The sequence below is a fragment of the Schistocerca americana genome, chromosome X (genome assembly GCF_021461395.2).
Source record: "Schistocerca americana isolate TAMUIC-IGC-003095 chromosome X, iqSchAmer2.1, whole genome shotgun sequence".
Lineage (NCBI taxonomy): Eukaryota > Metazoa > Arthropoda > Insecta > Orthoptera > Acrididae > Schistocerca > Schistocerca americana.
Genome location: NC_060130.1, coordinates 87,607,552 through 87,621,600, shown reverse-complemented (window position 1 = coordinate 87,621,600; position 14,049 = coordinate 87,607,552). Strand labels below are relative to the sequence as shown.

At 37.8% G+C, this 14,049-nt stretch overlaps 1 protein-coding gene across 1 annotated transcript in view; it reads right to left on the bottom strand.

Annotated features, from left to right (window-relative positions):
- The window catches only part of LOC124556534, a 487,563-nt gene that overhangs the window by 192,405 nt on the left and 281,109 nt on the right, over positions 1-14,049 (bottom strand). The window contains exon 8 of the mRNA XM_047130488.1: positions 202-335. Within this exon, the coding sequence (XP_046986444.1) occupies positions 202-335 (134 nt within the window). The remainder of the gene's footprint in view (positions 1-201; positions 336-14,049) is intronic.

The following is a 14,049-nucleotide window of genomic DNA, read 5'->3' as shown; positions in this document are numbered from 1 at the left end:
GTCAGGATGGACAATTTTTGTATACAGGTTAGACGGATAGTGTAATATCAATCTGAGAATGTAGGAAATGCTGTGGGTATTATATTCCTTATTTCAAGAAGATGCAAATGGTACTCAAAGCTTTTGTGAAATATTAATTTGAGCTTTTCGTATACATGATAATACTGTGTGATAAGCAGACATGCATAATGGTTGCACTACCTTCTCCTGATGTTTCTTGGTGTTGTGAATGTTGCTGCTGTTGTGTACCAGAAGCACCTTTCCCCACCCAAGGCTCCAAAGCATGAGAAAATTCATTACGATAATTTGTTCGTATCTGACTTGACTGTACAGGTCTGTAAAAGAAGAAGAGAAGAGAACGTTTATATCAATACATACAAAAGTTTAACATAAAATGTCAGAAACAGAAAATTTTTACTCAACTTAAGTACAAGCAAACTTATTGCATTCTTTGGGATGTATTTAACATTTGTAAAATTAATAATCAAGAAGATGAATCAGTTCTGTGACATGAAATTTTTATTGTGAAGGTATATATAAATTGTGTAAACTATATTCTACACATTATCAAATTGGCAAGGAAGTGTTTAGCACTCCATCAAGATCAGCATCATGAGAGATGAATGCTGGGGGAGAAAAGTGAGTATATCCTAATTAACAGATCATTCCCAGTATTGGCCATGGAAAACTTAAGTTGTATTGAAAGACAGGGAATTGAACCAAGTCCTTTAAGTACAAATTTGTGCTTAGGTAGCTCAGATAGTAGAGCACTTGCCCGCGAAAGGCAAAGGTCCCGAGTTTGAGTCAAGGTCTGGCACATAGTATTAATCTGCCAGGAAGTTTTACAAATTTACTGTCTTAATCATGGTATTGCCTCTCTCTCTGGAAAATTGGGAGAATATGAAATATTTAAAAAATTCATTACTTCAGAAAATGAACTGAAGCAAAGCCTCTCTCAGACTTAGGTTAATTTATAAAACAAAAACCATTGTTCTCTTCATGAGCATAAACATGCATTATACATACTGGATAAAATATACGAATTGGACAAAATAACATGAACATCCTGATACAAACACAGCATTTCCATAACTTATTTCATAAATTACCTGCAACACACTTAGATAGTCTTTTGTTTGCCCCACTCATGAAGTGTGGTGAACAGCCATTATATTGGAGGTTATTGTGCTGTTTTGTTGATGTGACAACATTTTGCACTTCACAGACTTACCAGAAAGTAAATAGCATGTAGCCACTTCATTTGGGTATCCTTGGCAATAGTTATAAACCATTTAGGGGTACTTGATTGGCTGTTTCTAGGGTTGTGGCAGCAGAGTCCAGTGGAAGAGTTTGACTATTAAACAGACTGCCTGACAGAAATAAAAAAAAATATATATAGTGCCCACTAGACATGGTTGGATATCAATGTAACATAGTACACCTACATGCCCTCAGCAGATATGTGAATGATTAGAGCTGCAATTCTATGTGACATATACAATGTTCACTGGAGAGCATTAGTATTATTTAGATTTAGTGTTGTTACTAGGCCTGGTAGTATATATAAGAGACATGAACATCATCATGTGCTGAGTGATCACTGTGAAACACATGGAAATGCTGCACACTTATATGAGACGGCATTACCAGTGCCAGACTGAGTTTGAAAGGAGCCTCACTATGGATCTCAAATCATGGAATATACAGATTTATGAGGTATGCTGAAGTGACAGAGGCCTGATACCAAACTGCATGGGGACATGAGGAAATGCATACTCACCAAGATTACCGCCAACCATGTCTGAACACCACATGGGAGGATCACAGTAATACACATCAAGTGCAGCCTAACCCTCTCACACCAGCACCTGCTATCCAAGAACAGGTAATGGACACTCTGCAACATTCTGTATCATCTCACACCAATGGTCAGATAGTAGCAGCAGTGAGATTAGGGAATTGCCATTAATATCACTACACAGATGGCTGAGTTTGGAGTGGGGGCATTAGCGGTAAGCATGGACTCCTGATGCATGGTACTGCATTCTGTTCAGCAATCACTCATGGTTCTGCACTGTCTCAGAGGGTCTTTGTTAGCAAGAATGTTGGCAACCTGGAGAGATGTTCAACTCATCCAATTTTTCAGAGGGGCACAGTAGTGTCACTCCTGACATCATGGTGCAGAAAGAAATCAGTTATGACCTCAGGTCATGGCTGGAAGTAACTAACGGAACACTGGTGGATCAACAGCATGTCACGGAGATCCTGCATCCTCTGTTCTTAGCCTCAAAAGCTAGTCTCTAGAAATGTCTTCTGGCCACCAGAAAAAAGGCTGAGGATAAGAGTTCAAAAGTATGAGAGTCTGACACACAAAACTACGCACTTCAGTTTCATTTTAACAAATCTTATTAGTTGAATACTTCCTCCTCCCATCTATTAGGCTGACAATCTAATCCAAGAGTGCCATGGAATAATAATAACATTGCATTGTTTGTCACTAGACAAGGATAACTTTGAAAAAAAAAAAAAAAAACCTTAAACCTCCCCTTCAGAAAATTGAAATACAACCACAATTCCTACAAATGTTGCAAGTTACTACCATCTCATGTCCCTCTGAAAATTTAAGAACCTTCCAAGAGCGTGTGCAACAAACTTGAAGGCATAGTAACTTCTGAGCAACTCATGACATGACTCAACATTTTGCTCTTTCAGTCTATCAGTGGTTTTGTTAGGAATTAACTGACTTTTGCCAGAGTCACATCACCTCTCACAAAACCTCTCATTTCTCTGCAATGACACACACTCTGTGAAAATCTCCCATAATACACACAGCTTCCCAAGTAAAATCCAACTAAATTTCCCTGATGTCAAGAATAAACCTTCAAGCACTGGAACAGAGACGAAATCCTAAGCCCATCAGCAAAGAGCTAAAGGTAAAAGTAGCATTCTCAGACACTTACTGCATGTGGGCCCCCCCCTCCCCCACACACACAGATATGCATGTTTCAATACCACTGAGGCTGGTCGCCTGCTCAAAGCCAAGCATATTACTTAGTGTACATGTTCCAGCAGTTGCTTTTGCTGAGCTTATATGTATAATTTCACTCTCCAAACTACACAGCCTTCAAAGCAGTATGTTATGATATGGTATTTTCTTATTGCATTTCCATTGCCTATTTCTCCACAGAAAGATAAGATGTATCTTATGAAGTCTCTGCCTTTTGTATATGTTATTTTCAGTTACTGTATTATCTTGTAATCAAATTACCTCTCTATGGAGTACTGCCTCAGTTGTGTAACTGCGTTCATGACCTCCTGTCAGAAAGGTCACAGTTGTTAGTAACTGATGAGAAGTCATCAAGTGAAACAGAAATTATATCTGGAGTTCTCCAGTGAAGTGTTGTAGTTATTCAGGTGTTCTCAATCTATATAAATCAAGTAAGAGACAATCTGAACAGTACTCATAGATCATTTGCAGATGATGCTGTTATCCACAGTCTAGTAATCAGACAGTGAAAATGAATTACAAAATGATTTTGACAAGATACCTCTATCGTGCAAAAAGTGACAGTTAATTCTGGACAATAAAAAGTGGAAGGTCCTCCAGTGTGTACCATACTAAAAGATTTTAGTTACATGATAAATTACACAAATTTTAAGCTTATATTTCAACTAAATACTGACAGATTACAATTATGAATATCTTAAACTGGAACCATCATTTAAAAATTTTTGTGGAATACGCAAATCAAAGACTATGTTATATTGGCAGAACACTCAGAATGTGCAAGATATATACTGAAGAGGTTGCCTCTTCTATGTCTGTCAATCCTCTTCTGAAGTATTACTGCATGGTATGGGATCTTTATCAGATAGAATTCACAAAAAGTTCAACAAAGTGCAGCTAGTTTTCCACTATCACAAGATAGATAGATATGGATATAATAGAGGGAAACATTCCATAGATAGATAGATAGATAGATGAATAGATTAGAGGTAGAGATACAGAGAGAGGGAGAGAAAGTCACAGATATGACAAGTGATTTGGGGGACAATCATTAAAACAAAAGGCCTTTTCTTGTGATGAGATCTTTTCATGAAATTTCAATCATCAACTTTCTCCTTCAAATGTGAAAACATTTTATTTCTGATAAGAAAAGCCAGAGCTCACATGGAAAGATTTCCCACGTGCTATTCAAGAGTGGAAGAATTGCTTGGGATGGTACTGTCTAAACTTATGAATATTTGTATGAGGCAGTTGCTCATCATATTCCATTTTATTATTTCTCAAAATAGCTGCTTTTAAAAATTATACACTTTTGTGCATTTTAGATTTGTACGTCTGCAAATGGCTTTAATGTTTTCACAAGACGTTATAACCATTTTCCATAAATTTAATTAATCTGATAACTAGTTGACAACATTTCTCACAGACATTACAGATTACACAACTCCTTGTCATGTTTTAGTGGCACATTAAATGACAGTAGCATAAAGTAAAGCCATATAATGCTTTAATAAAGACAACATTCACATCCAATTACCTCGAAAAGTTGTCAGACACAGATTGAATAACTTTGTTGAGTGGTTAATACCTACAACAAAATTATAGTTACATGTGGGGATAAAAGTATAGGATCTGAAAAGAAAATGCACAGCAATGACTGCTTGCTTGGCTGGCGATGGAGAACAATAGCTCCACAGCTGGCTGGCAATCTAATTCTGCTATCAGAGTGCAGGACTCACTTATCAGCAGTGTTAACAAAATAGGTAGGTAATTTTCACTGCAAAATTATAGTTATTGCTATAAAGCCAGTCAATGTAACCACAAAGTTCAGAGGCGAGGAGGTGACAAGCATTTGAAATTCTGACAGTGATATACAAAGTACCCTCTGCAACAAACCATAAGGTGGTTTGTGAAGTATAGATGAAGATGTATTATATTTTCCTTGTATGTGCATATCTCAAGGACAAACCTGCCTTTGATCTTATGCTTCCCGTTCCTTGAAATGCGTAAGCACCGGTACCTAAGCAAAGCTTTCGATTGCATTTCTGTTAACGTACTACTGGGGAAACTAGAGTTTTATGAGGTGAGAGGGAGCACTTTAGCTGTGATAAATTCTTATTTAAGTAACCGAAAACAATTTGTTTCAGTCAGAAATGTAAATTCTTGCGTAATGGAAATCAGCACAGGTGTACCACAAGGGTCTATCCTTGGACCCTTCTTCTTCATTGTAGCTATTAATGATTTACCTAAAAACATAGCCCACCCTGTCATGTGTTATGCTGATGATACAACACTACTTACCACACATCAGAACATTTCAGATCTGAATAAAATAACAAAAGAAACACTTGATAAGGCCCTGGACTGGTTTGCAGCCAATAAGCTCCTGTGCAATCCTGATAAAGCCCAACAACTTTTAATGGGAACATCAAACGAAGTAGGCAATAAGTCAGTAAAACGCTCAGCTATTCACATTGACTCTAAACTCTATTGGGAGGAACATGTCAATCACATATGTGAAAAAATATCTCGGGTGGCATACCTTATCTTGAAACTAAGGGAGGTAGTGAGCTTAGAGTACCTTAGGGTGACATACTTTGGGCTATTCCAGTCACATATTTCACATGGTCTGATTATATAGGGGCACTCCCCTAACATCAAGAACTGTCTTCCTCTTTTTTCCAGACTCAGAATACTCACAATTATAAATTTATACATCTATGTGTCTGTACTCTACATTAATAATAATATTTCAGAATTTATTGCCAGAGGGGAAATACATGAACACAACACCAGGGCTAAGAGTAATTTAGACATACCATGCGAAAGATTAGCAAGAACAGGAAATTCCCACAAAGTTAACCCACTCAAAATGTCCAATAAACTGCCAATTCATGTTCAGTCTATGATTATAATTTTTTTTTTAATTAAGTGGTACAGCTGGCTTTCAGATCATCCATTCTATGACATTAAAGAATTCTTTGAGATGCCTGAGGAGGATATTAGCATTTAAAGGTTGTCTGTAGTAAACATATTATTGTGTGCTGTGGTTAATCGTGTGTAATTACATAGTGTATACAATAAACAATATAATAGTATATTACATTAGATTACAGTATAGCTTATTGCATTAACTTTTAGAAGCTATCCTGGTGTAATTTGGTACACTGCCATGCTTGAAATGTATTCTATAATGTACTGACACTTGTTTATTTTATTATTCTGTATGTACTAGTACATCCTGTATGATAAAGCCAATATCACTGTAAAATGATCTATGGTGAATAAAATTCTTGATTCTTGAAATGTGTAAGTGCACAAGCATTCGAGCTGATTCAGCTAAATATGATGCAGATGTCAAAAAGACATGTCTTATCACAACTTACTAGCTAATCACTTTTGCTTGTTGGAACAACATGGAACTAGCCAGAGCTATTTGGAACTTGATGATCAGCTGTTTCACATGTGTATTCAAGGAAAATATGACAATTCCTTGAATGCGCATGTGCCGACACCCTCGCCACCTGCTGATTCTGCAGGAAGTTGTGTTATAAAAGCAGGGCTGTCACTTGGAGTTGGATGTTATCGATGCTGGACAATTCTGAATATCAACATTGTTCAACATTTACCTTCCAGGATGTGCATATGATAGAGATGCGTGTACTCGTTCATCTTTGGGGACTAGTTCACTGGTGATATTCCTTTTTGGCAATCATTCATTTTTCCTTGCCCATCATTCCTTTTTTACCTAACTGCACATGCTATATGGATTTTAGATAAATTTCCAGAAAAAATATCAAGTATTGATTGCTTTATGTGGACAAGTTGTTTACTTTGATTTCCTTAGCTGAATGAATTCTTAGAAAGTATCACATTAACACGCTGGCATGACAAGTCAGTGACCACAGGCCAGGAAGTGAGAGGTCAGAGCAGGCTGAATGTAAGTACTTATGGAACATGTTTATGACCCAGCACGGACCACCACCACAGTCATTCTCTTTTGCGAGAAGCTTGTGATCATAGCAAATACAGTGTCTTTGTTTTCAGTTCATAATACTCTCTCCCCCCCCCCCCCCATGAACCCATGAACCATGGACCCTGCTGTTGGTGAGGAGGCTCGCATCCCTCAGCAATACAGATAGCCGTACCGTGGGTGCAACAACAATGGAGGGGTATCTGTTAAGAGACCAGACAAATGTGTGGTTCCTGAAGAAGGGCAGCAGTCTTCCCAGTAGTTGCGGGGACAACAGTCTGGATGATCTGGCTTTGTAAAATCAACCAAAACAGCCTCACTGTGCTGGTACTGCAAAGGGCCGAAAGCAAGGGGAAACTACAGCTATAATTTTTCACGAGGGCATGCAGCTCTACTGTATGGTTAAATGATGATGGCGTCCTCTTGGGTATAATATTCTGGAGGTAAAATAGTCCCCCATTCGGATCTCCAGGCGGGGACTACTCAGAACGATGTTATTATCAGGAGAAGCAAAACTGGCATTCTTCGGATCGTAGCATGGACTGTCAGATTCCTTAATCGGGCAGGTAGGTTAGAAAATTTAAAAAGGGAAATGGATAGGTTAAAGGTAGATATAGTGGGAATTAGTGAAGTTCAATGACAGGAGGAACAGGACTTCTGGTTAGGTGAATAGAGGGTTATAAATACAAAATCAAATAGGGGTAATGCAGGAGTAGGTTTAATAACGAGTAAAAAAATAGGGACACATATAAGCTACTATGAACAGCATAGTGAGTGCATTATTGTAGCCCACACCCACTACAGTAGTACAAGTTTATATGCCAACGAGTTCAGCAGATGAGGAGGAGATATGATACTGCATGAAGAATTTGACAATGCACTGAAAGACTTGAGTCAAAACAATGCTCCGGGAATAGACAACATTCTGTTAGAGCTACTGATAGCCTTGGGAGACCCAGCCATGACTAAACTCTTCCATCTGGTGAGCAAGATGTATGAGACAGGTGAAATACCCTCTGACTTCAAGAAGAATATAATAATCCCAATTCCAAAGAAAGCTGGTGCTGATAGGTGTGAAAATTACTGAACTATCAGTTTAATAAGTCACGGCTACAAAATACTAACATGAATCCTTTACAGAAGAATGGAAAAACTGGTAGAAGCTGACCTCGGGGAAGATCAGTTTGGATTCCGGAGAAATGTACGAACACGTGAGGCAGAAACCAGATGGCAGTTATAACAGTTGAGGGGGCACAAAAATGAAGCAGTAGTTGAGAAGGGAGTGAGACAGGGTTTTAGGCTATCCCTGATGTTACTCAATCTGTATATTGAGCAAGCACTAAAGGAAACAAAAGAAAAATTTGGAGTAGGAATTAAAGTCCAGGGAGAAGACATAAGAACTCTGAGGTTTGCCGATAAAATTGTAATTCTGTCAGAGATCGCAAAGGACATCGAAGGGCAGCCAAATAGAATGGACAGTTTCTTGAAAGGAGGATATAAGATGAACATCAACAACAGCAAAACAAGGATAATGGAATGTAGTTAAATTAAATTAAGTGATGTTAAAGTAATTAGATTAGGAAACAAGACACTTTAAGGGGTAGTTTTGCTATTTGGGTGGCAAAATAACTGATGAGGGCCAAAGTAGAGAGGATATAAACTGTAGACTGGCAATGGCAAGAAAAGCATTTATGAAGAAGAGATATTCAAGAAGTATAGAGTTAAGTGTTACGAAGTCCTTTTAGAAGGTAGCCATTTATGGAAATGAAGCATGGGCGATAAACAGTTTAGACAAGAAAAGAATAGAAACTTTTGAAATGTGGTGCTATAGAATAATGCTGAAAATTAGATTGATAGGTCATGTAACTAATGAGGAGGTACTGAACGTAATTGGGGAGAAGAGAAAATTGTGATACTACCTGACTAAAGAAGGGATAGGTTGGTAGGACACAGTCTGTGGCATCAAAGGATCACCAATTTAATACTGGCGGGAAGTGTGGGGGGTTAAAATCATAGGGGGAGACCAAGAGATGAATACAGTAAGGAGATTCAGAGGGATGTAGATTGCAGTAGTTACTTAGAGATGAAGAGGCTTGCACAGGACAGGATAGCATGGAGTGGAGAGCTGCATCAAACCTGTCTCTGGACTGACGATCACAACAACAACAATAACAATGACAATATATACTTGTGTACTAAAATTAGAAGCTTTGTATCAGCAATGGCACTAATTCTATAAATATGCTGGGAGGTAATCAGAACTTCATAAGTGAAAAGAAAGAAGACTTTTTTCCAAAACCTTCATGACATAGCGCACATCACTGCTTTGAAGAGCTTTACAATTGAGGAAGATAACCAGTTTTTGATCAATCATCATCTGAAAGGGGCCCCTAGGTTCATGCCTGGAACCAGTTATAAGTCATTTGTTAAAGAGAACTTCTGAGTAGGCACAGGTAGCTATTAACAGATGAGAGTGAAAGAAACATGAAATTCAACACTTCAATAAATTCATTAAATATTAATTTCAACACAAATGTTTTGAAAAGAAAAGCTCACTATTAGACAATGCTGATAATTTTATGCGTATTTCAGTCATTTAACTTATTATGGAAAAATGTAGGCAAATGTGTCCACGAAACTTACACTGAAAGGCTTTTTACTTAAATCATTAGTTTCGCCCACAACAGCACAAAATACAATTACTTTTAGAGAAATGTGTGTTTTGTTGAAAATGTTTTGGAAAATGGTCTCTTGCATTTACCTCTGAGGTATAAGATTATGGTGATTATAATTAGAATTCCAGTTTCAACACACAGTACATAAAGAACCACTCCTCAGAATGATGTCAAATTTCAACAGAAAGTTCTAGTGGGAAAAATTTATGAAAATTTTACAACTAGCTGGTGCTGTAAGTGGCAGAATATGTAAAATAAAAGACATGGGGTACATAGTTGTTTCTCAGACTGCATTTGAGATGCTCAGCATGACTGTGTCAATGCAGGACTGTGTCCTGCTGGCAAAGCTAGTCCACAAGGTCTGATGTCTCCCAAGGGTCTGGAGAAAATGATTATGAAATTTGGAAAGACATGTTCTTTTGAAGTGCACATTATTTTGAAGTTCAGGTTCTTTTGAAGTGCAATGTGGCAGAGGGAGGAAAACAACTGATCCAACGTCAGTACAAGATGTGGCCACAGTGGTGCCGGAGGGGTAGAGTGGTGGTGTGCAAAAACGCAGTGCATGGGATTGCCTGAACTTTGGACATGGCTGTGAGCACAGTGCATAAAATTATACAAAACACATGGCATTGCTGGCCTATGAAACTACCTATATTCAGGAGTTGCTTCATGCTGGCCTGTCAGTAAAACAAGTATTTGCTCTACAATTTCTTGCTCACATGGAAGTGGATAATAAATGGCCATGGAACATTCTGTGTACAGACAAAGCCCATTTCCATCTCCAAAGTCATGTCAATACACATAACTGAAGAATATGAGTAATAGAACATCTGCTCGCACATTTTTTTTTTTTTTTTTTTTTTTTTTTTTTTTTTTTTTTTTTTTTTTAAGGAGATGGGTTCTGCAGATCCTGTTTCCTTTACTGTCACTGGTAAATGAGAGTCAACCTTTCAACAGCATAGATGTGTGGGTAGGATCAGCTTTATGCAAGAAGACACTCCTCTCTACATTGCACAGTCAGTGAAGCAGCTCCCGCAGAGGCATTTTTGAAATGCTAGAATTATCAGTTGTCATTTCCCTACAGCCTGGGCATTCAGATGACCTAATCATAATCCGTGTGATTTCTGGCTGTGTGATTATCTAAAAGATGCTGTATTCAGTGCTCTGATTACAAACATAGCTGAACTGAAGGCATGCATTTTGCAACACATTTTGAATGTGACCCACAAGACATTCCAATCTGTTGTGAAAAATGCTGTTTTTTGATTGCAGCTTGTGACAGAAAATGGTGGACAGTATACTGACTATGTCTTGTGGCAGTCTCACAATGGTTAAAAAATTTCTTTGTTACTTTTTATGTAGTTGTTGTCCACAGGAGAATTGAAAACCAATGTCATTGTTTCTTTTTACAAGGTTTTTGGCCTCAGGGTGATTAAAAACTGACTTTTCCCATCCAATGTGGTATGATCTTGCCACGGTGGATGAGTTTATCTAACTAACAGTGCCACAGTTATTGGATGCCAAACTTGTGCAGTCACACACATCGCAACAGTATGGTGGGGTTAATGTGCAACTTACACCAAAGCTATTGTACTGGGATTCATCTATCATTTGTAATCAAATCCATTTACATTATGATGCTTACAGTGCAATGTAGTGGGAAAAGTGTTTTTTTTCTGTGTTTGTTTTTGTCATGTTTCCACATCTTTGATAAAATTCTGACCAAATTTGATGTCATTCTGAGCAGCGGTTCTTTTGAAACTGGAACTTAAATTATAATCATACTGTATAAGAGGATAATATTGATATTTTTTAATCAACTGCAAACTCTCTTCTCAAAGAAACATCTCATGTAACATCTTTACATGCTCCTTGGGGATACATCATGCCAGGTGGATTGCAAAAGCCATTTATATATGGAAAATGTTTGTTCCATGATGACTCTGAATTATGGCCACAAGAAAAGATTGCAACTTGTTCTGTTTGCATTTTCCTTATGAGTATGTAATTTGAAGCTGGTTCCGGTGCACTTCAGAAGCCTAAGTACCATATTTGGATTTCAGAATTCTTTCAAAACTTTGTGTAGGGGTGTGCACTGTGTATAAGGATGTCAATAGTGATATTCCTGTGTGGCTTTACAAAAACTGAAAATCATGCGTGTTCCCTTTTCTGTCACTTTAACCTTCTGAATCCAAATCAAAACTACACTGAATTGTGAAGCAGAACCAACAGATGAAAATATACAAGACTCAACTAGCATTCAATCAAATCCCTAAAATTGTGACTAACAGGATTGAACAGTTCATTTTTAGTACAGTAAGAGTGTCTCCAAACAGATTTGATTTGAGTGACAAGTTCCCTAAGAAAGATTCTTCACAGTGGCATGAAAATGAAGATGTCATCATTGTTCTACACCTAGTTACTAAACTAAAAGTTGTAAATTATCCAGCTGAGAGAGTGAGGGGAGGGGGGCAGGGGAGGGGGGGGGGAGGGGGAGAGAGGGAGAGAGAGAGAGAGAGAGAGAGAGAGAGAGAGAGAGAGAGAGAAGCTATATGAAATTCAGGTTGTGTTTGAGTATTCCCATAAGGTTTCAGGGCAAGAAAGAGACTTTACCGAAATATAAGTATGCTTAAAATAAAATATGATTTTCTTGTCATATTTGCCTCACACACTTAGTAAATAGTAGGTTTATGAGTAGTATTATTGAAGTTAATGCAGCAATATGGTATTAGTAAATAAACTGAAAGTAAAAAAATATTTAATTAAAGAACTACTTCTAAACAATAGTTTTTGAGATAAAAAGTAAATATGATCTTATGTCATTCTACAATTTTTTAAATGGAAAGGCACCACTTCCCCTTTTCTAACTGAGCTGGAACCACCCACAACTCATCTGTTTGTGCAGAGAAATGAAACTACAGGGTAACACAAAGAAACACAAACCTGAAAAATAGGAGCCTCCCTAAGTGTCCTGTTTTATTTTTGGAAGAAATGAGAAAATCATAAGTGTTATGTAAACCTTCTTACATTACAATTAAAAAATTATTAAAAGTTATCTTAAAAACTGTTAAATCAAGCAGATGAAATTTCAAAAGTCTATGAATAAAAACAAATAGCAGCTCATTTTCCATGGTCAAACAAAAAACAACTTGTCTTGTTCTACAATTGACCAAAATGATGAAGAGATATGCAGATTTCTCTTTTTTTGTCCTGAAAAATATGTATGTGTTACATACAACTTAATTTTTATATAAGTTATGTAATTATAAAAAAGTTGAACTGTAATGAGTGACAGCACAAAAAAGAAGAAACCCAGCCAAATGAGACTGAGGCAGGAACAAGGAGAGGAACTAGACTGAGGTGGGAATGAGACCTGTCAAAGTGAACTGTGAATGACCATTACTAGGTATGAGACCAATGGTGACCACAATGAATAGTGAATGATACTTCTCAGGAACAACACCAACTGGGACCAAAGTGAATGGTGAACAACTGTTCCTTAGAAGTAATTCCTCAGTCTTTTCGATCATTTTGGTGAACCTTTCCTTTGGACCCATTCATTTGCAATATACTTTCCAGTTTATAATCTTAACAACAATTACTGCTACTCACCATTAAAATGACTTGTTGAGTTGCAGATGGGCACAGCCAAAAGACTGTTATACATTAAGCTTTTGGCCAAGGCCTTCATGAGAAAAGAGAAACATACATTCACAGATGCAAGCACACCACCTACACACATGACTGCTATCTCTGGCTGCTCAAGTTGGGTCTGGCCTGAGCAGCCAGAGATAGTGGGCGTGTGTATGTGTGTGTGTGTGTGTGTGTGTGTGTGTGTGTGTGAAGTTGTACCTTGTTTGAATGTGTGTGTATTCTTTTCTCTTTTCTGATGACACCTTTGTTAAAAGCTTAATGTGTATCCGTCTTTTCATTGTTCCTGTCTGCAACTCAATGTGTCATCTTTATGGTTAGTACCAATCCATCCTTTCCATATTTCAACCTGGACTATTCATTGTATTATTAACAATATTACATCCTACAACTATTGATTACTTACTGTAACTGATGCATGCTTTTTTTTCTCATTCAGTGTTGCAAAATCTTCAGGCAGCTGGAGAAAGAGAACAAGGGTGTGGTGGGGGGTGGGGGGGGGGGGGGGAGAGGGGGGGGGGAGAGAGAGAGAGAGAGAGACAGACAGAGAGAGAGAGAGAGAGAGGGAGGGAGATGGAGGGTGGGGAGAGGGGTAGATGGAGGGGGAGAGAGAGCAGCAGCACAACTCTCCAGAAAATAAAAGTAAGTCTGACGTACTATTAAGATTCTTACATCTTTCACCTACTGATTCCTTGCTGTAACTCATGGATGCTTTTCACATTCAGTTTTGCAACATCGAAAGC